At 35.6% G+C, this 27,701-nt stretch overlaps 1 protein-coding gene across 1 annotated transcript in view; it reads left to right on the top strand.

The window, feature by feature from the left end:
- The window catches only part of stk11ip (serine/threonine kinase 11 interacting protein), an 82,303-nt gene that overhangs the window by 46,354 nt on the left and 8,248 nt on the right, over window positions 1–27,701 (top strand). The window contains 5 exon segments of the mRNA XM_059327641.1: window positions 863–972; window positions 7,619–7,716; window positions 14,473–14,648; window positions 24,862–24,946; window positions 26,992–27,074. Of these exon segments, the coding sequence (XP_059183624.1) occupies window positions 863–972; window positions 7,619–7,716; window positions 14,473–14,648; window positions 24,862–24,946; window positions 26,992–27,074 (552 nt within the window).

Genomic DNA, 27,701 nt, shown 5'->3' with positions numbered 1-27,701 from the left:
GTGGGGATGGGAAGTATTTGGGATCTGGCGAATATTGTGTGCGGCCGGCGCAGAAAATCCTCGGAGGCGCTCTGTATCTCTGCGACAGCATCCGATTTCCCCGCACATCTGTCTGCCATTTTTAGATGAACCACATCTGTGCAGCGAGACAGATTGGAATCATTACTGGAAGTGATGGGAGAGGAATGAAGCCGAAGAGAGGGAGGCGTAATAATAGCTTTCTCTATCGTTTCTCTTTTTTTTTTTATAATAATAATAATGTAGCTGCAGTGCCATGTCATGTATCCTTCTGGAACCATGCTAACACTGAATATAGTGTCTTCTGGTGACAGTGCAGCCATTGTTTCAGAGCTCATTTTCTTCTTTCTGAAGAAGAGCTTTGTCTCTCCAAAGATGAATCAGTGTGTGTGTGTTCACCTTGCTGCTTCAAGGTTCAAAGGCCTTTTTAATCTGATCGCTGTTTGCACTCCTCAAATGAAAAGACGCCGGGTTTGTTTTTGGCCCCCGGCGGGTCGCAATCTGTCGTTTTTGATTAGCCGCAACCATTCGTCAACGTTCAAATCGCCCTCCATTGTTGCGCCTCGGTGGATTTATTGCTCTTAAATGCCTTTCTGTTGGCTAACGCTGCAGTTAAAGTTTCATAAAAGCCAAGAAATATGTAACTCTTCACACCGGTGCCAGGAAACTACGGCTTAACTGTTAAGGCAAGATATTATTTGAGGGAATAAATAAAGTAGACAAGAGCAGATTTATTCATTTTCAGTGTTTATTTTTTTATAAGCTGTATTTCAAACCCTGGTTTGTTTTGTTCTGGGCCGAAATGCAAGAATTAAGCTTTTAAACCATATTTAATGTGTGCTAGATGTTTTGGATCTGCTGTCTGAGGACTACGAGGCGGTGGACCATCGGCTGCAGCTGTTCCTGGATGTGGAGGTCTTCGAGGAGGAAGAGGAGCTGCACTCCTTCCTCAAGGTGTGTAAGAGTGAGGAGAACACATATTAAAACCCCAGAACAACTCTACATAGGGCTGGGCAATATGGACCAAAAGTCTTTAGATTTAGCCGCCACAGAGTGCACTCACAAGTTAGAAAAAAAAAGTTTTTCAATTCATTTTTTGCCCTCATCAGTCTGCACTCAATACACCAATATGACAAACGCAAGTATAGAAATGTTTGCCATTATATTAAAAAGGAAAAAGTCAAATATCACATTGACACATTGAGTATTTAGACCCTTTCATAATGAACTGTCTATTCTCTGATCAAACTTCTGGCAAGAAACCGATTGCTAATGAACCAAATCAGCCGACACCAAGTGTTCTTTATGGTTTTGTGGGAGCAGCTGGTTTATCTGTATTAGAAGGTTGATTTGGCTGCCATTTCATGTTTTAGATCAGGGGTCTCGCACTCAAATTACCTGGGGGCTGCTGGAGGCAGTATCAAAATGACCCAAAAAAGACACAAAATTACAAAAAAAAGACACAAAATGACTGAAAAAACACTAAATTACTTTAAAAAGATACAAAATGACCAAAAGAAGACACAAAATGGCCCAAAAAAGACACAAAATTACAAAAAAAGACACAAAATTACCACAAAAAAAGACACAAAATTAAACTGGTTAAGAAACAATTTTTCCGGCTACGATTTCGCATGACATTAGCTTTTTACTTCTGTTGGCTGCATTCAAACATCATAAAAGTGTTTTTTCATTTGTGACGATTATCCTGCTGAACAAAACACGAAAGCATCAGAAACGTGTGTTTGCCACACGTTTTTTCTGCAATGATCCAAAATCCAATGCAAAAATCCCATAGAGGAATTCTCAATAGACCCCATGGAGATGCTAACTTCTAAAAAAATACTCACTTTCATTTTTTTCAGATTTTGTTATGTTGAAGCCTTATGCTAAAATTGTTTAAATGTACACTGTAAAAAATTATCTGTTTAATTTACAGTAAAATACCAGCAGCTTTGGTTGCCAGAACGTCACCGTAAAAAATACACTTAGTGGGTTTTCTACACTAAATTTAAATGTAAATATCAGCAAAAAACTGTAATTTTGACTGAATATTCAAATTACTAAATAATAAATAACTCAAAATTACTAAAAAAAGACACAAAATTACCAAAAAAAGACACAGAATTACCAAAAAAGACACATAATTATTAAAAAAAGACACAAAATTATTAAAAAAGACACAAAATTATTTAAAAAAGACACAAAATTATTTAAAAAAGACACAGAATTACCAAAAAAGACACATCATTATTAAAAAAAGACACAAAATTATTAAAAAAGACACAAAATTATTTAAAAAAGACACAAAATTATTTAAAAAAAGACACATAATTACCAAAAAAGACACATAATTATTAAAAAAAGACACAAAATTATTAAAAAAGACACAAAATTATTTAAAAAAGACACAAAATTATTTAAAAAAACACAGAATTACCAAAAAAACCCCATAATTATTAAAAAAAGACACAAAATTATTAAAAAAGACACAAAATTATTTAAAAAAGACACAGAATTACCAAAAAAGACACATTATTATTAAAAAAAGACACAAAATTATTTAAAAAAGACACATAATTATTAAAAAAAGACACAAAATTATTAAAAAAGACACAAAATTATTTAAAAAAGACACAAAATTATTAAAAAAAGACACAGAATTACCAAAAACAGTAATAAAAGGGACCTTCCACACACAACACGGTAAAGTGCCATTCATATAAAACTCACATTAAACTTTCATATCAAGGTGGGGGCCACAAAATGTCATCACGAGGGCCACAATTGGCCCGCGGGCCGCGAGTTTGAGACCCATAATTTACGGTAATTAAAAGTGTCTACTACGGTGATATACAATTTTTAATTTCGCGCCCTATTTCTGATGTATTTTGACAGAGTTTTACTGTAATTTCGACAAACATTTTTTACAGTGTTCTCTCTTCTTTTCCTCATCCATCTGCATCAATACACCAAAATGACAAAGTGGAAACAGAAGTTTAGAAATGTTTGCTAATATATTAAAAAGGCTGGAATGCCCTGCTTAGCCTGCTGCCCCCGCGACCCGGCCCCGGATAAAACGGACGAGAATGGATGGATTCTTTCGTAATGCACCGTATATTCTCTTATCAAACTTCTGGCAAGAAAGGGATTGTTAATGAGCCGTATCAGCCGATACCAAGTGATCTTTTATTGTTTTGTGAGAGCAGCTGGTATCATGTCATTTTTGGGATCGAGATAAAACACGTTCTGTATCTGTGAGGATCTCCTCCTACTGAAACGCCTAGGAACCGGACCAAACAAACCACATATTTAAAAAAGAATCAAAATAATAATAATTTAATCGGTTTAACACCAAAAACTCCTGTCTTTGCGGGTGTGTCCTGTCATCACAGTCCCTTTGAAACTCTGATTGTTGCGCGAAAATATGTGAAATCACCCTTTTGTCCAAGTGAGCCCTGCCCTGTTACACAACAAACAGAAACGTCTAAAACTCTCATGCGAAATAACCGAAAGTCTTCTAACTCCTGGCAGGAAAGAAAGTGTTCATGTCGGACTTTCATGACTCACAATAAGAAGCAGATTGAGAATCTTTCAGGCCCTTGAAATCTTTGATAATATAAAGTATTGTTGCCAGACTCTGGAAAGATGGCGGCCTGTGACTGATAGCTCGAATTTAGCAGCGTAATGTTTTTATGTCGCTGTTATTGTTTCTCTTGCGGTCGCGGTTTTCAAAAGTCCTCTATCATCCGTCCCCGATGGCCAGAGAGATTCAGGCTTAATGGGTGGTGACAGCTTTAAGACCTGCAACACTTGGGCTGTGGTTTCATCCCAGTCAGCCAACATAAAGGCAGTCAGTAAATCTCCCGGGAGCCCATTCAGCCCTCCATCTTCTTCTTCTGCTGCTTCTTTGATGAGTTTTCATGCCCCCCCCACCCTCCCCCACTGCTAACTCGGCGATCCTGGGGACTTCTTTTTTTCTTCTTCATATATATCTTTATTGGGTTGTCAGGACATAATACATATTCAATCAGAAAAGGTACAATTCACCCATTTTCCCCCCTTTTAGAACAACCCCCCGCCCCCCGAACCAGAGAGTTACATTCACATAAAATAAGCAAAAAACAATAAATAGTAATGATAATGAGAAAATACAACTCTCTCCCCCTCAAAGAAAAACAGGAGGGGTGAACAGTAGCCAAATAAACAATAATAAAAAACAAAAAATAAAAGTAAAAATATACATATATACTTACATACATGCATACACATAAAACCAAACAAATAATAATAATAATAATAATAAATAAATAAATGAAATAAAAAGGGACATTTAGAGGAGATAGATAGATAGATAGATAGATAGATAGATAGATAGATAGATAGATAGATAGATAGATAGATACACAGATACACAGATACACAGATACACAGATACACAGACTTAATTCATCCCAAGCTGGGAAATGACAGTGTAGATGTACAGAATGCTTGGAAAAAACTAACAAAAAATAGCTATAACAATTTGTATATGTCGTGCCTAGAGTTTGACCACCAAATCAGTAGACTAAAAACTATTACTGGCCATTTAAAAGTTATATCAATTTATCTTAATTAGAACCATATATGTTAATCATCTCTGGAGACTTCTTTTAATATGCATCTCATCCTGGGAGCTCTTCAAATCAGCAGGCCGGCGCTTTTTTCTCCGTCAGACACCTGGACGAGAAGCAAAGAGCGGAACAGGACCAAGCAAACCACAGCTGGAAACAGGAGGTCCCGCTCCATTCATCTTGGTTCTGTTTATTTATCCGGTGACAGGGCCGCTCGCTGTTTCACTGCCCTTTTACTTCTCGTGTTGTTTTAGAGGACATTAAGCAAGACTGCGGTCTAGAGGTTTGATTTTAAAGCCCTACGGAGCTTATGAAAAACTGGTGTCAGCCACGGATAACTTCTTATAGATCATTATGTAATATATAGCTGTAAAAGACAGATATCACTGGTGAGAAGAGCATTTTTTTCAAACCAGATAATAAGATTTCTCCTGCTTTAACCCTTAATAGGACACTCATTGAAATACTTGCAAATTCCAAATTTCAACCCGAGAGAATATTGGAGGATATTACATACAGCCAGAATGTGTAAAAAAACATACAAAAATAATATTTTGAGAAAAAAGTTTACGAGATTTAAAGTGGCAAATCTACCAGAAAAAAATGCGCAGATTAATGAGATTTAAAGTGGTGAATCTGGGAGAAAAAAGTAGTTTTTTCCCCACTTTTTTCTCGTAAATCTGCGACTTTTTTGTTGTTGTAGATTTGCCACTTTAATCTAGTAAATTTGCAACTTTTTTCTCGACATATAGTCAAGTTCTCCTGGTACAAGTCATTGAAGAATAACTCTGTTTGTACGACTGTTTCTTGCAGATTTTTTTTTTTTAGAGGACATTAAGCAAGACTGCGGTCTAGAGGTTTGATTTTAAAGCCCTACGGAGCTTATGAGAAACTGGTGTCAGCCACGGATAACTTCTTATAAATCATTATGTAATATTTAGCTGTAAAAGACAGATATCACTGGCAATCAGACCCACATACTATGGCTATGCCCAAAACTGAAAGCATTCTGGAAGGAAGTGTTTGAAACAGTTAATAAAATATTTGGTGGAAATATAACTATGGATCCAATGGTGGCCCTACTAGGTCTATTACCAAAAGGCATTGAAGGAAGAGCCAAAAAATATCTTTTACAGATTTTACTAGCAACAGCAATTAAATGCATTACAGTAAGGTGGTTGAAGGCCCAACATATAGTATGTGGTCTGAAAAAATAAAGGAAATATATCAAATGGAACAAATAACATACTCCTTAAGACTTCAAAAACATATATTCACTAAAAAGGTGGTGCCCCGCTATGGGTATACTGATATAATTTTATTTCTTTTATTCCATTTTAATTTATATTTTTCGTTGTCATTATAGTCTCAGTATTTTTTTTTATGTACCTTAAGTGTTACCATGTGTATGAAACAGTAGATATGTTGAATATGATTCTGTACACGAGTGTGAATGAAACTTAAATAAAAACTAAGTTAAAAAAAAAAATAAGAAAGACAGATATCACAGGTGAGAAGAGCCATTTTTTCAAACCAGATAATAAGATTTCTCCTGCTTTAACCCTTAATAGGGCACTCATTGAAATACTTGCAAATTCAAAATTCAACCCGAGAGAATATTTGAGGATATTACATACTGCCAGAATGTGTAAAAAAAAACATAAAGTTTTAAATACTGCCTCTTTTTAACCCGTTTAGGCCTAAAACACCTGGAAAAATGCCTGACCAAAAAAGACACAAAATGACCCAAAAAAGACACAAAATGACCCCAAAAAGACACAAAATGACCCCAAAAAGACACAAAATGACCCAAAAAAGACACAAAATGACTGGAAAAAAATGTAATTACTTAAAAAAGAAAATGACCAAAAAAAGACTCAGAATTACCAAAAAAGAAACAAAATTATTTAAAAAAAGACACACAATTATTTAAAAAAGACACAAAATTATTTAAAAAAAGGACACAAAATTATTGTAAAAAGACACAAAATTACCAAAAAAAAGACATAAAATTACCCAAAAAAGTAATTAAAGGGACCTTCCACACAACAAGTGCCATTCATATAAAACTCACATTAAACTTTCATATCAATAGTTTAAGACCCCTGCCCTAAAACCTGAAGTTTTTCTGTAAATTCAACAGAAGTGTCAACTCTTCCTACTAAATAATGGATTTTTCAGCCTCTGTAGCAGATAGAAATTAAATTCAAAAAGTATTTGAGAGCTTATAGCTGTTATATCTGAGCTCCCTCCGCTATAGTCGTCTTCACCATGATTTCATTTTTGGAAAAGAGACCAAAAATAGGTGGAAAAAACTACAAATACTACAAAACGACGTAGCCGCTTTCCCGGCCTTAACCCTTAATAGGGGAATTGAAATACTTGCAAATTCCAAATTTCAACCCTAGAGAATATTGGAGGATATGACATACTGCCAGAATGTGTAAAAAAAACATAAGGACCCGGGGAGGGGGGTAATCTTTTGAGAAAAAAGTTTACGAGGTTAAAGTGGCAAATCTACGAGAAAAAAATGTGCAGATTTATGAGATTTAAAGTGGTGAATCTGCGAGAAAAAAAGTAGCTTTTTCCCCATTTTTCTCGTAAATCTACAACTTTTTTTGCCCAGATTTGCCACTTTAAATCTCTTAAATCTGCGGGAATTTTTTGAGAAAAAAATGTACGAGATTAAAGTGGCAAATCTACGAGATTTTGTTGTTGTAAATTTGCAACTTTTTTCTCAAAATAAAGTCAAGTTCTCATCGTACAAGTCATTGAAGAATAACTCTGTTTGTACGACTGTTTCTTGCAGATTTTTTTTTTAACATTTTTCACTTTTACCTTGGAGGTCAAGGTCAAAAAAGTTAATATTATATTATTATCATACTGATTGGTCAGATGTCATGGTGTCACCGTCTGTGACATTAGCAAATATAGTTCTTCGCCCGATAAAGAGTTTAGTCATGTATTGTTTCTGTCTGCCTTTTTAGATGTCAGCTGTCAAATTTGGCGAGCCAGGGGAGGTCCCCTCTCTGCTGGTGGTGTCAAATCAGCGGATCTATTTCCTGGAAATGACATCAGAACCACAGTGAGTACACCAACTTAACTGAATGATGAATTGTATGCAGTTATGTTAAGTGCACAAACAAATTTCAGGCATAATTCGTGCTATATTGTATATTATATGCACTATATTATTGCAAGTCAGGAAGGCGGCAAAATAAAACAGTTTTCTGAAAGAAAAACTAGAATGTCTGTTTTCAAAGGGGCCCCTTGACCTTTGACCTCAAGATATCTGAATGAAAAGTGGTTCTCTGGGTAGCCACAAGCCTCCTTTTTACAGACATGCCCACTTTATATTATTCCAATGGGGCGAAAACAATGTTTTTTCTACAAATGTGTCATTTTCGCCCATTGTATTCACCCAAAACAGACTTGAAATTGCATAAATCGGGTACAACTGGAAAGTTGAGACTCTTGTGGATTAAACTAGCCCAATTGTATTCATGTTTGATGATATTAGTCCCTAATGGAGCATTTTCAGTAGTATAGTACAATCCTGTGTTCACAAAAGTTGGGACACTGTAAAACGATAATAAAATCAGTATGCATCCAATTCAGAAGAGTGTACACTACCGGTCAAAAGTTTAAGAACACCCCAATTTTTCCAGTTTTTTATTGAAATTCAAGCAGTTCAAGTCAAATGAACAGCTTGAAAGGGTCCAAAGGTAAGTGGTGAACTGCCAGAGGTAAATAAAAAAAGGTAAGCTTAACCAAAACTGGAAAATAATGTACATTTCAGAATTATACAAGTAGGCCTTTTTCAGGGAACAAGAAATGGGTTAACAACTTAACTCTATGGAGTCTTGGGCTATTTTGTCCATTTTTGAATTATTTTCATGTCTTTGTAAGTCATTTTGTGTCTTTTTTTGGTCATTTTGTGTCTTTTTTTAGTCATTTTGTGTCTTTTTTTGGTCATTTTGTGTCTTTTTTTTGTCATTTTGGGTCTTTTTTTAGTCATTTTGGGTCTTTTTTTGGTCATTTTGTGTTTTTTTTAATTCATTTTGTGTCTTTAGGTGTCTTTTTTTTGTCATTTTGTGTCTTTAGGTGTCTTTTTTTGTCATTTTGTGTCTTTTTTTGGTCATTTTGTGTCTTTTTTTAGTCATTTTGTGTCTTTTTTTAGTCATTTTGTGTCTTTTTTTGGTCATTTTGTGTTTTTTTTTATTCATTTTGTGTCTTTTTTTGTCATGTTTGTCTTTTTTTTTGTCATTTTGTGTCTTTTTTTAGTCCTTTAGTCCAACATAAAATGTGATTTTGAATCTTTTTTTTACTTTCAAAACACTATCATGCTCAATAAAGAATTTTAAATGTTGCAAATGTGCATTAATTTCAGAGTACACTGAGACATTAAACTGCATCATTTTCAATTAAATTCTGGAAAAGTTGGTGTGTTCTAAAACTTTTTACCAGTAGTGTATATTTATAAACCAGAAGTTCAGTTTGCACATACATTTATATTGTCCCATTCTGTGTTATTTACACATTGTCCCAATGTCCCAACTTTCTTGGAATCTGGTTTATATAAAAATGACCTCTTGTGACCTCTCAGATAATCGTTGCCTCATTAAACTTCCCAACTAAAAACTGCATTCAGAGATTGCATGGTTTTAGGTTTTGGAAGTTATGCATGCATGAATGAATGCATAAAGATAGCTCTGTAGTCTAAAGACGCTAAATCAGTGAGATATTGACGCACCACATTCCACTTTATCAAAAGAGTAATCAAATCCTGCTGGAGTGGACAGCGATTCAAAAGAGGGCGCCACTCTCCAGTTAACAATTATGACTTTTAATACTGGCGTGTAGTTCCACACCCTTCCCATTTAGGATGTGGATTTTATTGCATAACCTGTGCAGGTTTCTGGGTCACATCTTGAGAACACATTGACCTCGCAGTGTCTGCAGACCGTAGACTCTTTTCTCCTTTGGCGAGTTTAAGCCCCTTTGTTATTTTTCCCTCTCCTCTGTCACACAAATGAAAGGCTTTTTCTTCTCTCATCAAAACAAGATCCCTGTCCCTCGGCCATGTGCCCACGCTGTGATGGCTGCGGCAGAATGGCTGCAAAGTTGCTGAGATTTTTTTTTTTTAACCATAGGAATTACAACCCTGATTCCAAAAAAGGGGACTCAGTGTGGTCATTTTCTAATCCTTTTTGACGTATATTCAATTGAAAACTGTACAAAGACGATATAGTTGACGTCCAAACCGATCAACTGTGTTGTTTGATGTAAATATTAACCCTATAAAGCCTGAACCATGAAATAATTGCCAGGAAATTCTATTTTTTTTTAACTTGAGTATTTATTGAACCTGCTGACAAAAAAAATAAATACATTTGCATATATGAATTCTAATTTGTATCATATTTGATACATCAGGTCTTTTTGTACAATTTGTTGCTCACAGTTTGTTTTTCTTGAACTAACAAAAACATAAAACCTAACATTTTATCCTATTAAGACTTTCCTTTTAACATTTAATTCAAATATGCAAGAAAAAAATTATTTATCTGCTGATATGAAGTTTTCACCCAGCAATGAACCTGTATCATTTTTGCTACATCTGGTATTTTTGTGCAATTTGTTGCTCAGTTTGTTTGTTTTTAATCTCCAACACATGTATACATCAGGTTTTTCAGGAAAAAAATATATCACTCTAATGATGTAGAGGTCTCAACAACATGTGTATCAAATATGATACACTTGGCTTTATAGGGTTAACTTATTCGACCTGTAACGTGTTTGACAATGTGGGTGACGAATCACGCCCAAAAACGAGGATCTTGAAGTAAAATTTTCTCTTTATTGACAGTGCACAAAATCTCACACAGCCCAAGAGTTATGGGAGCTCCCCGAACAGAAAAATACTTGAGTTTTTAAGCACAATAAAGGTTACACCCAGTTATAAATCAACTGAACTTAGCAACAGATAAGTTATCTCCTGTTATTTCTACAGCATGTGTGAGATTTCACTGGTGTGCAGGCTACAATTATACCTCAAGTATAATGTATCATATTTGATACACAAGTTGTTGAGACCTCTACATCATCAGTCTGATATATTTTTTTCCTGAAAAACCTGATGTATACATTAGGGGTGTGCCATATCGTATCGTTTACAATAATATCGGTATATATTTTTTTATGGTTAAAAAAAATGCATATCATGATATTGGCAACATTCCTACTTCTTGATGTAGTGGTTAAAGTTGTTTTAATCACAAAAAGCTCCTTACTCCCTGTAGCTAAACGCATGCAGCTTTCAAAATAAGAGCACAGTGTGTTGACAGAATCCACCACAGAATTTACAAGAAGACTGTCAAAATAAGATGCCTTAAATAAAACATACAAGAACCTTTATTCTCCTTTACAAAATGTCATTAAAATATGCCCCCGGAACCCCTAAATGGTTATTTTTATTATTTGCTCATACTCAAGAGTCAAGAGTAAAATTTTTTTTATTTGGCAACTGTTGAGATTTGCACTTCACACTACATTTTAGATTTTTAATTATTCATACAGACTAAAAAAAAATCATATTTTCGATATCTTTTTAAGTATTTGGTAATATCGTCAAGAATATCGTTATCGCAAAAATAGCCTGAAATATCGTGATATTCTTTTAGGGCCATATCGCCCAGCCCTAGTATGCATGTGTTGGAGATTAAAAAAAACAACTGAGCAGCAAATTGCACAAAAATACCAGATGTAGCAAAATTGATACAGGTTCATATCAGCTGATACATTTTTTTTTTCTTGCATATTTGAATTAAATGTTAAAAGGAAAGTCTTAATAGGATAAAAATGTTCGGTTTTATGTTTTTGTTAGTTCAAGAAAAACAAACTGTGAGCAACAAATTGCACAAAAAGACGTGATGTATCAAATATGATACAAATTAGAATTCATATATGCAAATTGATTTATTTATTTTTGTCAGCAGGTTCAATAAATACTCAAGTTTTTAAAAAATATAATTTTCTGGCAATTATTTCATGGTTCAGGCTTTATAGGGTTAACTCTTTTGCCCAACAAAAGAACAGAATCATCAGATTCACAGTGAAGTCAGTGTTTTTCCACCAGGAATAAGTTGGGACAGGGGCATGTTTACCACTGTGTTGCATCACATTTTCTTTTAACGACTCACTGAGGACAGTAATTGTTGAAGTAAAAGCAAAATTCTTTCCCTTTATATACAACTGTCGTTGCAAAAATGTGTGGCTTGGCATTGTCCTGCTGAAATAAACAGGGACGTCCCTGGAAAAGACTGTTGCTCCAAAACCTGTATGTACCGGAAGACACAAAGTCCATGACTTCATGATCAATTTAAAATGTGGGCTCATCTGGCCACAACGAACTTCTCCACTATGCTTCAGTACCTCTAAGACAGGGTTGGGCAATTAATTTTCCCAAGGGGCCACATGACCAACACCACGAAGGTTGCAGGGGCCGGACCAAAACTCGGAACTAAGTTATGCTCAATATTAAAGGAACACTCCACCGTTTTTTCATATTAAAACATGTTATTCGGTCAAGTAAGACGAGTTGATACAGACCTCTTGCGTCTCAATGCGTGCACTCAATCGCCCTGGCGCGCGGCGCCACTTGGCTAGCACTTAGCTTAGCCCAGTTCATTCATTAGGATCCAAACAGATGGACAGTTAGAAGCGACCAAACTCCTCCACGTTTTCCCTATTTAAATACAGCTACACGAGTAGTTAAACGACCAAGTATGGCGACACAAAATAAAACGTGGCGCTTTTCAAAGCGGATAAAAAGGAGAACTATAATGTATGGCGAAATAGCACTTGGGAGCACTTCGACTCGGCGCAGTAATATCATCACTCCTGACGGAAGTGAGAGGGAGCGGAAGTGATGATATTACTGCGCCGAGTCGAAGTCTAACTGTCCATCTGTTTGGATCCTAATGAATGAACTGGGCTAAGCTAAGTGCTAGCCAAGTGGCGCCGCGCGCCAGGGCGATTGAGTGCACGCATTGAGACGCAAGAGGTCTGTATCAACTCGTCTTACTTACCCGAATAACATGTTTTAATATGAAAAAACGGTGGAGTGTTCCTTTAATGTAATCGCTTTATAAAATATAGTAAATTATCTGGTTTGGAGTAAATCAAGTATACCAGTAAAAAGTAGTAAATACTCCAATCACTATATCACTATTCCATTTATTTTAAACACAACTGTAAATGTCCTTTAATAAGCTTCCTATTTGTGTTTTTGTATTATATAGCTTGTTTTTCATGTTTGTACATTTTCAAGGTGTTTAACAATGTTGAGGTGCTTTTATTTTGAAAAAGTGCCGTCCAGTGTGAAATGGGTGCTTTAATTTTGAAAGGTAGTGACAGGAAATAACCGGTAGAACGGTTAAATGAAAAAACGAACGGTAAATAATAACGAGTGCGTAGTAATTCATATAAAGTTGATATAAAGTATCTAAAGGCTTCTATAGTGGCTGACTGACAGGACACAAGGTTTGTTAGAGTTTATTTTATTCTGTCATATATATTACTGGCTATATTTGTTATCTTAACTATAGTAAAAGTGTTGTTAGCTCTAGTGCTAATGTTTGCTATTTTTTTCAAAATACAAGCACTGCGGTTATATTGATTTCTAGTAAAACCAAAGATATGATAAAAATATAAGATAAGATAATAATGATAAGATGTAATGTTGCACATAGTTTGTTTTTGAAGAGTTGCAGCTAACAAGGGAAAAAAGCCTATAAATATACATGTTTTTATGGGACTTTTTTGTATATAGTTTTATTATATTTAAATTTTACCTTTTTATATGTTCATATTTGTATCATATGTTTACATTTTCGAGTTCCAAAACAGTTCATTGAGCATATTTGTGGTTTTTATTCTAGTAAATAGTATAATTTTTCATCTCGGATTTCATGATTTTTGTGTATTTTTGGGCTCAATATGTTGATCAAGTAGGTTAAAGTGGGAAAATAATTGTCAGATCATGTAGGTGAAGAAAAAATGGATACCAAATATGGGTATTGTAAACATTTTTTATGTGCTACATGAAGGCAAAATCAAAAGTATTCAAAAACGGCCAAAATAGGCTCAGAACAGACAAACAAATTGAAGTGTTCCTGAGCCCAATGATGTCTTTTATCATTTATCATATCATCACCTGAAGCTCACAGGCATCCAGTGTTGATTTACTGCCTTGCCCCCCACATGCAAATTTTTCTGGATTCTCTGAGTCTTATTATTATGTAATTATTGCATGTATTATTATGTAATTATTGCAATTGCACGTTGAGAAACATTCTCAAACTGTTTGAGGACTTGCCCACGCAGTTCCCCTCAAAGTGGTGAACCACGCCCAACCGTTCGTCACCCATCATATCAGCTGTTATTATCAACCTGTTTACCTGTGGAATCTTCCAAACTGGTGTTTTTTTGAGCATTTGTCGCCCCTGTCCCAACTTTTTGGAAATGTGTTGCTGGCGTCAAATTCAGAATAATCAAATATTTACATAGTGTCCCACCTTCTGGATCTGGACTACAATCTTGGCACCGTGCAAGAAGTCGAACTATTAAACAGACCCAATATCTTAGCCTTGAAAAATGAGGTATTACATAGTGAATTACCATGATGTTGCTGTGTAAACTTTATCTTAACAAACTCATTTTAAAGTGTTGTTCTGGCAGTCACACCTCCAAGCGCCAGAGATCAAGTAAACTATTGAATCCATCTCACTGTGACAGTATTTGCTGCACTTTTCTGATTCCCAACGTTGTTTCCTCCCAGCGGAGGCCAGCTCTCTGATTGGCTGCAGAAGAGGGACAGCCACCCAATCCTGGAGCTCAGCTACCTGGAGGTGGGACTGGGCTCTCAGACCATCCACATGGAGTTCGGGGGCGTGGCCTACACCCTCCTCGTGAGGGACAGTTTACGCTGCAAACGCTTCTTTGGCCTCCTGACAGGTAAGAGGAAACACTGCCAAATGGGGCAAAGTGGAAAATGCTTTCAGCCTAATGTATGGAAAAAACATATAAAAGGAAGTTTTATTTTGGGGGATATAGTCAGAGAGAGAGAAACTCAGTGACCCTGCTGTTTCTCTACTTACTGGTTGCACTGGTTTCAGCACCCTCCTCAAGGCTCTCTGAGGGAAGATGCCGCAAAATAAACCACAGAGTCATTTTTTTTAAAAAGTTGCGGAGTGCTTTTAAATCCCTGAGGCAGGTACTGGAACAGCATGTTCCTCTCACAGGCACCGTGCCACAGAAACCCAACCTACTCCCCTCACAAGCTAATACTATACCATATGTGCTACGTGACGCAAATCTCTGCCCCCCTCAGTATTGGGTTCACTCAGACTGAGCACATCCTGCCCAGACCAGCGTGTCTGAGGGAGGACCAGCGGCTGAGAGGAAAACCTTTTATTAGACAGGGGCTCCTGCTCGGGCCTGGAATGTCTGGAAAAATATGGAAAATGAATTTGACAATCCGCAGCCCCTAAACGTGAGCAGAAAACAGGAAAAACATCTTGGCACTTAAAGGAAAAACCGTTGTTGCTCAGTCTTGGGACATTTGTAACAGACATTGTGACCTATGAAAGTTTTTTCCCCTAATTACTGTTTCATATTCCCAATTTCAGGGTAAAGGGTAGTGAACACACGCAAAAAAAAGCTTCAAATTCAGCAAACAGACATGCTGATTAGAAGAGCAGTCCCACTTTTTCCACAACTCTCTGCCTCCAGCTGCTGTCTGATGCTGTTTCCGTCCAGCTTTCACTCAAACACAATCAAGCACGAATATTTCTTGGAAGTACATGAAAAGTGTTATTTCATACATAATCTTCAACTTTTTTTTAAGTTTCATTACATTTTCCTGATTCAACTAAGTAAAAACAAGAGCCCCGGCCAGGCCAGGAAGGAAGGCAGCATAATTATAACGGCAATAAATACAAACAACAGACTACCATCATGGCACACAACACTTTAAAAAAGAAATATCCTCCCTCTTTCTTTACAAGAAGAAGAAATGGATGTATCTTTGGGGGCTGAAAAGAAAAGGCAATGGGGAAGTTCTTCAAACCTGCATTCTTTATAATGTCCAGCAGGGGGAGACTCTACTGGTTGCAAAAAGAAAAGTAAAAAAAAAAAGACAAAAAAAGTCCAATGAAAGAAATCTACATAGCTTCCCAATTTTGGGGGGAAATCTCGGTTATACTTAAATTTAATTGTAGTACTTTTACCCTTTCATGGAGTGTTTTTTGGAGCATTTTAGTTGACTAAAAATGTCTTGTTCAATGGTCAGTAGCACTAACAGACACTTCATAAAGTCAACTGTACATTTTTGTCCAATAAGTAAATTTGTTTTGTTTTTTGGTAGCCAGAATTAGCATTCTAATTAATAACAGTTTATGTGAATTACTGATGCACCTTGTTGAAAATCTCATAAAATGTCTTAAATACGACTTTGAAAGGTCTTATAAATGTATTAATGTTACTTTTGTTGAAAACAAATGCATAAACTTCAGTCTCACTTTTAAAAGTTTCGATTTTTGAAGACGCAATAATGGAACTAAGTAACTGTGCAGCCCGGTCAGAATTTATCGAGCACAATTTCACCAATTTGAAAGAGCTGTGAATAAATTATTATACTTTGCAAGTAATTCCGGGGCTTCGATTTTCCTTCATGGCTTTTGTACTTTTTTACTTATCTTGGCACTCTCCTGGTACCCTTTTTCTTTTGCCAGCATGGATGTGAAGTGGGTCTTAAATTGTATTCATCATGGTCTTAAAAAGTCTTAATAATTCTTAAATTTTACTTTTTGAAACCTGCAGGGACCCTGTTTATCTGGTAACTTTGCTCCACCCTCTTATTGAAATAGATTAACTCAAACAACAAGATGGAGACGGTGAAAATACCAAACTTGAGGCTTTGAAACAGTAGCCAACTAACCAATTGGTCACGTCACATTGGCTACTTCCACTTCTTCTGCACAATATATATTTCCTGCACATATTTTCCTTTTTCTTCTTCTCTCTCACTCTTCCTCCTGCTTCTTCTCCGTCTTTTCAGAGTTTTCTCGTTCAAGTCTAAATTCATAAACAGCTCATTTAGTGCTTTGTACTCTTTGTGGCTGAAAATGATTCCAGATTGCTTTCGGCAAGACCACAGAGATGGTCCAAGACGGAGAAGACAAGTGAAAAAAACATGAACAATGGTTCCAGGTGCATCCTAAAAAAAGACATTTTAAGTCCTGAACACCTACATGCAAAGTACATGATGTTTATATTTCCTTTGATCCGTGAAGACAAAGATTACTAAGTTGTTATTATGGAAAACTTTTTTTTTCCAACTGCCAAATTAACCCCCAAAACAGCTGTACGGGAAAGCTTCACCATAACAAATCCTCTCTATCATCCAAGCTGGCTTCCATCATGTGGACAAAGATGAAAACCACAAGTGGAATGACGGAGGACTCGCTGGCGAGAAGAGAGAAAGAGAGGATGTGGTTTTTACTGGAGCTCAGAAACTAACTGAGTCTGACACAACTTCATTGAAACAGGAGAGATAACACGAGACCCCCGGAATCTGCAGCCAAAAGAGACAAGAACGAGTCAGGGATTTGTGTTGCTGATCTCCTGTTTTTCTTGGCCAGTCGTTTTCTCTCACTTTGAGGAATTTGTCAGTTTTTATTGTTGTACTCAAACTGTGTTATAGGATATTTGGTCAGAGCGATGGATCCATTACCCCGACGGGTTTATGGTTTTCAGTAGTAGTGAGAGAAAACATGGTTTAGCTGTCGTTTTGGAACTGGAAATTGAAAAATCTAATCTTCATACCGTTCTATCTCAGCTGTCCGACATATCAAACAATGCTTTGGTATTTGATTTCATGTGAAAATCATCAGGGGCATTGTTGTTGGCAGCCAAGGAGTCTGGGAGTGAAACAAGAGGAAGCAGGAGTACCTGACATAGTCCAGAGCACCAACCAGAGTCCATCTGCTGCAAACTGGGTTCTTGACACGCTCGGCCCGTCACCTTTGCTTACTTGTGATTGGGATTTTGGATGGCATCTCTCTAAAACTGTCCACGTTATTTAACTTTTTGGTTCGTCTGTTTCCCCTTAACACGTGAAAGTGGTCTGCCAGTAATGTGGGAGATTTTGACTTGAGTCCAATGCAAATTATAAATGTGAAAGTCATTGAGCCATCTGTCATGTTTGTCCAGTTTTTTTCGAACATTTGACTTTCAAAAATGAAATCATTACAAGGTGGCTTATTACAGAAATTAATCTCATTCAAACTGACAGATTTATGTTTAAAAGCATCCAAGACGTGCCGCAGAACAGGGCAAGAATGTTGCTTTTCATCCAACAGAAACACTGTTTGATGAACTTCACAATCCAACACATTCTAACTAATCAACAGTTAAAGCAATGTGAAGCATGTATTAATGGCTTTTCATAGCCAATGTGTGAACGGATTGTAACGTACACTACCGGTCAAAAGTTTTAGAACACCCCAATTTTTCCAGTTTTTTATTGAAATTCAAGCAGTTCAAGTCAAATGAACAGCTTGAAAGGGTCCAAAGGTAAGTGGTGAACTGCCAGAGGTAAATAAAAAAAGGTAAGCTTAACCAAAACTGGAAAATAATGTACATTTCAGAATTATACAAGTAGGCCTTTTTCAGGGAACAAGAAATGGGTTAACAACTTAACTCTATGGAGTCTTGGGCTATTTTGTCCATTTTTTAATTCTTTTCATGTCTTTGTAAGTCATGTTGTGTCTTTTTTTGGTCATTTTGTGTCTTTTTTTAGTCATTTTGTGTCTTTTTTTTGGTCATTTTGTGTCTTTTTTTAGTCATTTTGTGTCTTTTTTTAGTCATTTTGTGTCTTTTTTAAATCATTTTGTGTCTTTTTTTTGGTAATTTTGTGTCTTTTTTTAGTCATTTTGTGTCTTTTTTAAATCATTTTGTGTCTTTTTTTGGTCATTTTGTGTCTTTTTTTTGTCATTTTGTGTCTTTTTTTAGTCCTTTAGTCCAACATAAAATGTGATTTTGAATCTTTTTTTTACTTTCAAAACACTATCATGCTCAATCAAGAATTTTAAATGTTGCAAATGTGCATTCATTTCAGAGTACACTGAGACATTAAACTGCATCATTTTCAATTAAATTCTGGAAAAGTTGGTGTGTTCTAAAACTTTTGACCAGTAGTGTAACTTCAAAACTGAAGAACCCTCCCTGACTTTGGCTGCAACAGCCTGTAGACTGATCTATGTAAAGGACTCAAGACGGCTGGTTGGGAAAATCCAATGGTTATGTAGCCCGCCAACAGTGTGTAACGCAAGTTAACTTTAGTTTAGAAATTAAGTCTGCCAATGTCATCAAATGTCCGATGAACGGGGCCTGGCTCTGCCACTTGTTCGCCCAAAGCAATCCAAACTCTTTGAATTTCATGTTCCCCATTGGTGGAACCACTACCAGTTCCTACCAGAGCAGGGTTAGGGTCCCTCTCTACCTTTAAAAACCTCCTGAAGACCTTCAGCTCTTCAGAGATTGGGACCCCAATTGGGGTCTCGAGATGATTTCTGGGGGTCGCCAAATCATTTTGGAAGTCAGCTCTGTCTCCACTGTGTTAAAGTGTTCATGTGTTATTGTGTTTTAGTCTTTTTGGTCACCTAATGTCTTTTTTTTTGGGGTCATTTTGTGTTTTTTTTTTGTCATTTTGTGTATTTTTTGGTAATTTTGGGTCTTTTGTTGATCATTTTCTAGTTAATTTGTGTCTTTTTTGGTCATTTTGTTTCCTTTTTGGGGCATTTTGTGTCTTTTTTTAGTCATTTTGTGTCTTTTTTGGTCATTTTGGGGTCATTTTGAGTCTTTTTTGGTCACTTTGTTTCCTTTTTTTGGTCACTTTGTTTCCTTTTTTTGGGTGATCTGAACTGTGCGTGTGAGACTGTGTTCAGTGAGCGGGGGTCGCGGACAACATGCATGTTAAATTGGGGGTCGCGACTCAAAAAGGTTGAGAACTACTATGCTAACTAAATGTAGATATAAAATGTAAATGTCCGGTACCCAACACAACTCTTGACCCTTTTCGGCCATAGTTCTTTTGCTGGGCTGGTGCTGGTTCACACTTGGTTCAACTTGCAGACCTTCTGAGAACCTGTTTGCTTTTCGGCAGCCACGTCATTACGTCACTGTATACGTCTCCGATTTCCCAAAAACAGTAGCACCAGCTTCAAACATAATAACAACAATGGCGGACTACGTCGTCTCTCTACAAATGTTGCTTCTTGCCAGCCTACATTGGCATCCAAACACCATTACTTTGATGTTTGCGTCCATGGTGGAGCTCTGTGTTTTAAAAAATTGCTGTCATAATGTTTTCGTTGGTCTTGTTGGTCACGATTATTACGCCCCCAGCTTCTTATGTAAGCCGTTCCTGCTTCGTGACCAGGAGTTAGTACCACTGGAACCAGTTTTCCTGGCCGGGAGTGGGTTCTTTGGCTGTCGAAACACACGGACTGGTTCAAACCAGCCCTCGAACTATATTGGTCGGAAAGAGTCCAACACAAAGTCTTTGGTCCATCTGGCCAAAGAGGATTGTGACCAATGTTCTAAAAAACTACTGTCAACATCAGCCGGGCATCCAACTTATGGCGAAACCTTTGTTTGGTTTGGTGGAATAAATATGGCTCAAAATAGAATAACACTTACCTCATCTATTAACATAATAACGGTCAATCATATTCAGTCATGTGTATGTCACGTCATTGTTTCCATTGATGCTGGTGCAAGCTAATGGACAACGAGGAACAGGATGCAGTTCATTTAACAGCCAACGTAGTCATTCATAACAGGCAATTTCTGAAAATTTAAAAAAAGGGTTCAGGTGCAAAAGTATTCACAATTGAAAATATTGTTTTTGGTTAATGACAGGTGTTTAATTCCTACTCTGGATACTGTATTTGATGTGTGGATCAACTCTTCTTGAAATTAACACAATTATTACAACAAAATATACAAATTATGGTAATCCAGTTATTATCAGTGAACTCTTAATAAGAAGCAATGTTTGCTTGCAACCTACGGAAACTGCCAAAATTAAAAAATAAATAAATAAATAAATAACCCTATAAAAAAGAATACAGAAATAATTACCTTCGGGGAAATAATAAGGGAGAAATAACACGAAAAATATGTATTTTTTAAATGTATTTATAATAAAAAAATATGCATTCAAAAGAAAATGAATAAAATGCATTTCGAAAATTATCAAAAATAAGTAATTAAAAGGAGAAATTAAATAGAAAGTAATTACGAAGGGAAATTACTCCAAATGTAAATATAAACATGAATCTATGTGTCATTATATCAATTGATTAATGCCTACAATTATTTTTAACAGTTTATTTAGTACTTTCCATGGCATGTAAATCTATTTATTAAGCCATTTATTTATTCTTTGTTTTGGCAGGTTTGGTCCTCCATAGATTCTACAGAACTGATGAGTTAAACTGATTAGTCATGTTCTCATCTGTTACCTCCAGAAGAAGGCCACCAATTTATGATTCAGTCAGCCATATCTGCTGTTATTTCATGTCTGACTGGAAAAACTTAAATGGAAATAATCCAATCCAATCCCTTTTATCTATATAGCACAATTTTAGCAAACACAAGGTTTCCAAAGTGCTGCACAAACAATAAATACATAACACAATACAAAGAGATGTAGTAAACAATAGATCAGTAAGATGCAATAAGATAAAATAAATAAAAAATGGGATAAAAATAAATAAAATAAAATGTAAAATGTACTGCCCGCACAAAATAAAATATGCATGAATACAATAAAAACAAAAAATCATCAATCTAAATACTTAGATTAAAGGGAGCCATGGCAAGGTTATAATAGTTTTGGATTTTTGATTAGTTTGTTTTAATTTCGTTGTGAATTTTTGTCTTCAAATTCAGTTAGTTTTAGTTGGTTTTTAGAGTGAGTTTTCTAGTTTTAGTTTAGTTTTTATTTTTTGAAAATGCTTAGTTTTAGTTTAGTTTTTATTAGTTTTAGTGTTAGTTTTCGTTTTTTTGTAATGAGCTATGTGTTGGGTGCCAGATTCAAAGAGGCCATAATAAATTTTGCCTTTATTTCCTTTGGTTTATCATCTCAGCCCCAATAAGGTTATTAACTCTTACAGTTCAGGGTGTTTTGAATTTTGGTTCTAGTGTAAACATCCCAGTCTCAGTAAACATATTCACCATGTGTTGCATGTTCAAATAGAAACACTGAATTATGAATAAAAAAAGTTGACAAAAACGAAAACTAAGGACATTTTCACTATAATTTTAGTTAGTTTTAGTTAGTTTTGTAACCACACAATACAGTTTCAGTTAGTTATCATTTTTTTTTAAAACTCTAGTTTTTATTTTTATTTCAGTTAACGAAAATGTTTTTTCAATTCTAGTTTTCGTCATTTCGTTAGTTTTCGTTAACTATAATAACCTTGAGCCATGGTAGTTATTCAAACTTGCCCCTTCACACACCAACAGACACACTTCTGGGTGTAAAGAAGTGTAATTTTATAAGACCTGACCCATTTTGGAAGATGATATTCATGAGACTGTCTCTTCTGTCCCTTGCACCTTCTTCATAAGAAGGATATTGATAAGTTTGTTTTGTCATAATCCTATTTCACTCCACTGTTAACCTCTGTCTTCTCCGCTCCTCCTCAGTGTCCCTTTAAACCCTTTTGAAGTCCGTCTATTGAAACTCGACTGAAGCCACACTACAGATATCCTCTCTGCCCTGTATTGTTGTCACGCTCAATGACACGCTACAATTCGTGACTGCGAGCGTGACCCGGCGCTTTGTGTTCCCAGCATTTTCTCACCCACCGATTCTATAGAGCTGAAATCTTACACCTGCAACCAGAGACCTTTTGGCTTTTCTTACCACGGCTACAATAGCTAGAAGAAGAAGTCTCAGATTGGCTTTTGTGTCTTTTCCGTGAATATTTCGGTGTGACATTTTCAGGCTACTGTAGCTTTTCTCTGTGTCCTTACAAGGTCGGAGAAGGCTGTTGTTCCTGCAGTTTGCTAAAACTATTATGAAAAGAATCAAATCCAAGAAGGATTTTCATTGTTTCCTCCAAAATGTCACATGAAAGTGAGCACAAAGATGCTTTCATTTAGTCTGAGACGTGTTTGACATGAACAGTTACACATCGCCTCCCCAGCTGTTTCAACAAGCTCAGAGATGCATTTTTGGTTGGTTTTCACAGTCTAAATCCAGCTTTTCTTCCTTCCTCTTCTGTTTTCTCTCTTTTTTTTTCTTGTAATCTTTGGCAGTTAGATGCAGTTATTGAGTATGATCATTATGGCTAAATCCAATGATTATTTTTAGGGTTAATAGGAGTAATAAGGCTCTTCAAATTGCTAATTTTGTTCAACAATAAGACCAAAACCCAAGGGTCCACAGTAAGATATTTATAGCGTTGAAAACCAACCAGTTCATTCATTTCAGGAACCGTAAGTAACAAAATAAGCAAGAAAGCAATTAAAATGAAATATCAAAACTGATTGTGATTAATTACCTAGATATTCAACTTATTGTCACTGGCCACTGGATTTGTTTTAGTTTCTTAAAGGCAAATCATTACTTAAGGGTATAATATGCAATTTTTTCGCTTAAAAATGTCGAAAAGCGACAAGATCTCTTTTTTCTCATGGAAAAAATGATTAGACCCATTGTTTTCTTCAATTTCTTGTTCATTTTAATGCCTGGTACAACTAAAGGTATTTGTTTGGACAAATATAATGATAACAACAAAAATAGCTCATAAGAGTTTAATTTAAGAGCTGATGTCTAGCCATTTTCCATGGTTTTATTGATAATGATTTTGGTTATTATCAAGAAAACCATGGAAAATGGAAAAGCTTGAAAATGGACCTTGAAAGTCCTTGAAAAGTGCTTGAATTTGACCACTGAAAAAGTGTACAAACCTTGTGTATTAAATATCTACTCCTCATTTTGTAATAATTTCCACATATTAGTCCGTTCATTTGCTTTTGTAATACATTTTTTTAAGTTGTAAAGATTAATTATTTATGGACACCCTGTATATTTGAGCCCTTATAGCATGAAAGGAATATCTAGGGTTTTTTTTCTCCTGTTAACTGAAAAAGAATGACTTCAAAGAAATTAACCCTTTATCGGGCAAAGAACTATATTTGGTAACTTCAGGTAATATTTTGAGAAAAAAGTTGCAAATTTACTAGATTGAAGTGGCAAATCTACAAGAAAAAAAAGTCGCAAATTTAAGAGATTTAAAGTGGCAAATCCGCCCGAAAAAAGTCACAGATTTACGAGAAAAAAGTGGGAAAAAAGCAACTTTTTTATCCCAGATTCACCACTTTAACCCTTAATAGGACACTCATTGAAATACTTGCAAATTCCATATTTTAACCCAAGAGAATATTGGAGACAAAAGTTGCTTTTTCCCCACTTTTTTCTCGTAAATCTGTGACTTTTTTTCACGCAGATTTGCCATTTTAAATCCCTTAAATCTGCGAGTTTTTTTCTTGTAGATTTGCCACTTTAATCTAGTAAATTTGCAACTTTTATTTAGATTTTTTAGATTTACGAAAAAAAACTTTTTTCTCCCAGATTCACCACTTTAAATCTCATAAATCTGCAACTTTTTTTCTCGTAGATTTGCCACTTTAATCTCGTAAACTTTTTTTCTCAAAATATTATTTTCGTATGTTTTTTTTACACATTCTGGCAGTATGTAATATCCTCCAATATTCTCTAGGGTTGAAATTTGGAATTTGCAAGTATTTCAATGAGTGCCCTACTAAGGGTTAAAGTGGTGAATCTGGGAGAAAAAAGTCACAGATTTACGAGAAAAAAGTGGGAAAAAAGCAACTTTTTTCTCCCAGATTCACCACTTTAAATCTCTTAAATCTGCAACTTTTTTTCTCGTAGATTTGCCACTTTAATCTCGTAAACTTTTTTTCTCAAAATATTATTTTCGTATGTTTATTTTACACATTCTGGCTGTATGTAATTTCCTCCAATATTCTCTAGGGTTGAAATTTGGAATTTGCAAGCATTTCAATGAGTGTCCTATTAAGGGTTAAGTAACATTTCTAAATCCATCTTCTGTTGCTGTTTCCTCAGGAATCGTCCGTGAGATGGCTCACAAGTCAGACAGCAAGCTGGAGTCCATCTCCACCAGCAGACTCACCCCTCAGCACCACCTCTGGTACGCTCCGCTCGCTGACATTTAAAGCGTAATGCTTCAGAGAGACTCTAGAACAGCTAAAGGGCATGATTGGGAGCAAAGCTGCCAGCTTGTGAGAACTCCTTCTGACCATTCTTGTCAGTCCTGGCGAGCTAATTGGCGCAACAAGCTAAAAACTGCAATGCGGTCACAGCTGTGTGTTTATAGAGTATTTTACAATAGCTTTGAATGCGGCTCAGCCAATCGAAACCCTTCGCTACTATTGATTTTATTGTCTCTGTGCTGACAGATGTGGTGGAGATAGTGTTGTGTACATTTGTGTGCGGTTGGGAGGTGTAACGCTGCATATTTACGACACATCTTTAGTTGATTACAATCTCTTTTTTTTTTTTTTCTTAGACTTCATTTTGTGAAAGTGCACCGCTAAATTAGCTGGAAACCACATCATAATTGGTTACATGTGTGGCGCTACAAATCCTGCATCGTCCATGTTAGTTTGTTTTTCACGTTTTTCTACACCTTTTTTTGTCCGTTTTAGGAGGAAAGTGGGTTTATTTTGGCTCTCACTGAAAAGGAATGCAGTTAAATAAATAGTAGTATTCCTCTTGGTTTTATTGGGAGTGATTTAGCATTTTCTGTGTCACATAGCATGACTATCCTTTATCATGAGTGTCTCAGATCTCTGCATTTGTCTGACTGCACAGCTCAATAATCAAAAAATAGAGACAAATCACAGCAGCGAGCAGCGAACCACAGTCTCTGAACACTCTGTCAGCTGCTATTATCTCAATTATCCCCTTTGCTTCACAGTTACTGTGAAATTCACCCTGTGAGTGAAGTGCTTCCATCCACTCTTTATAAAAACGCTGCTTCTAGATACACAGCAGCCGCTTTCTGTGTGACAGGGGGTTTTAATGCTAATATACACTACTGGTCAAAAGTTTTAGAACACACCAACTTGATGGTGAAAATGAAAATGATGCAGTTTAATGTCTCAGTGTACTCTGAAATTAATGCACATTTGCAACATTTAAAATTCTTTATTGAGCATGATAGTGTTTTGAAAGTAAAAAAAAAGATTCAAAATCACATTTTATGTTGGACTAAATGACTAAAAAAAGACACCAAAAGACACAAAATTACTAAAAAAAAGACACAAAATGACATAAAAAGACACAAAATGCCCCAAAAAAAGACACAAAATGACAAAAAGACACCAAAAGACACAAAATGACTAAAAAAAGACACAAAATGACCAAAAAAAGACACCAAAAGACACAAAAAGACACAAAGTGACTAAAAAAAGACACAAAATGACAGAAAAAGACACAAAATGACTAAAAAAGACACCAAAAGACACAAAATGACTAAAAAAGACACAAAATGACCCAAAAAAGACACAAAATGACTAGAAAAAGACACAAAATGACCAAAAAAAGACACAAAATGACTAAAAAAGACACCAAAAGACACAAAATGACTAAAAAAGACAGAAAATGACCAAAACAGACACAAAATGACTTACAAAGATTGATAAATATTCAAAAAAATTCAAAAATGGGCAAAATAGCCCAAGACTCCATAGAGTTAAGTTGTTAACCCATTTCTTGTTCCCTGAAAAAGGCCTACTTGTATAATTCTGAAATGTACATTATTTTCCAGTTTTGGTTAAGCTTACCTTTTTTTATTTACCTCTGGCAGTTCACCACTTACCTTTGGACCCTTTCAAGCTGTTCATTTGACTTGAACTGCTTGAATTTCAATAAAAAACTGGAAAAATTGGGCTGTTCTAAAACTTTTGACCAGTAGTGTATGTGCATGTAATCAAATGGCTGCAGGACCGGATGTGAAGTGTATTTTGCTTATATTGAGGTTTTTTTCATTGTTTTTTTCCTCCTTTCCTCTCCTCACGTTGTGCTGTATTTCTTTCTCTTCATCTCTTTAGTCTTCCTGTCCTGTTCACTTCTGTCGTATTGTTTGTGTGTTTTTTATACGTTTTGGACAGGTTGATGGCAAATTTAGTTGTTTATATTGTTTAATATTCTTTATTTCTTTTCATTTGTTAGGCCTCTGGTGTGTGAAGACATCCAGGCAGATGTGGAGGACGGACAGCTGCAGTTTTTCTACATTATGGCTTTTGTGCTGCAAGGTAATATATATATCCGTTAATTTTACTGTAACCTAGGGCTGGGCGATATGGACCAAAAGTCATATCCTAATATATTTAGGCATATATTTATATATATCTCGACATTTTTAGTGCAAAGTGAGAGCAAATGTTCAGTCAAAGTCAAATATGACATGTCACAAATAGTTTTATTAAATTTGTTTATTTAAGTGAACATAAATACTGTATAACAACAGGAGTACCTTTTTTAATCAAAGCTCTATAAAGTGCACATTTAAATAAAAAAATATCTTAAATAAAAATAGCCTATGAAATAAAATAGGCCGATCTTTTTCCGAAATAAATATATTTATATGAGAAAAGAATAACAAACATAACAAAAGAACTAAATATGTCAAACCCTAGTAAGAGCAACATTTATATATAAAGAAAGAAAACATTTTTAAAACTATTTCGATATACGCGATATGGTCTAATTCTATATCACATTTAGAAATATATCGATATATCTTTTATATCGATATATCGCCCAGCCCTACTGTAATCTATGTTATGCATCACAGTTTGTTTTTGTTTTTTCGGATAAATTGCTTGACAAATATCTCTGATGTTAGTAGTAGAGGTGCAACTAATGATCATTTTCATTAC

Source organism: Centropristis striata, chromosome 24 (assembly GCF_030273125.1).
Source record: "Centropristis striata isolate RG_2023a ecotype Rhode Island chromosome 24, C.striata_1.0, whole genome shotgun sequence".
In the NCBI taxonomy this organism is placed as follows: Eukaryota; Metazoa; Chordata; class Actinopteri; order Perciformes; family Serranidae; genus Centropristis; species Centropristis striata.
The sequence above is the reverse complement of the archived record's forward strand: the minus strand, read 5'-3'. Positions and strand labels throughout refer to the sequence as shown.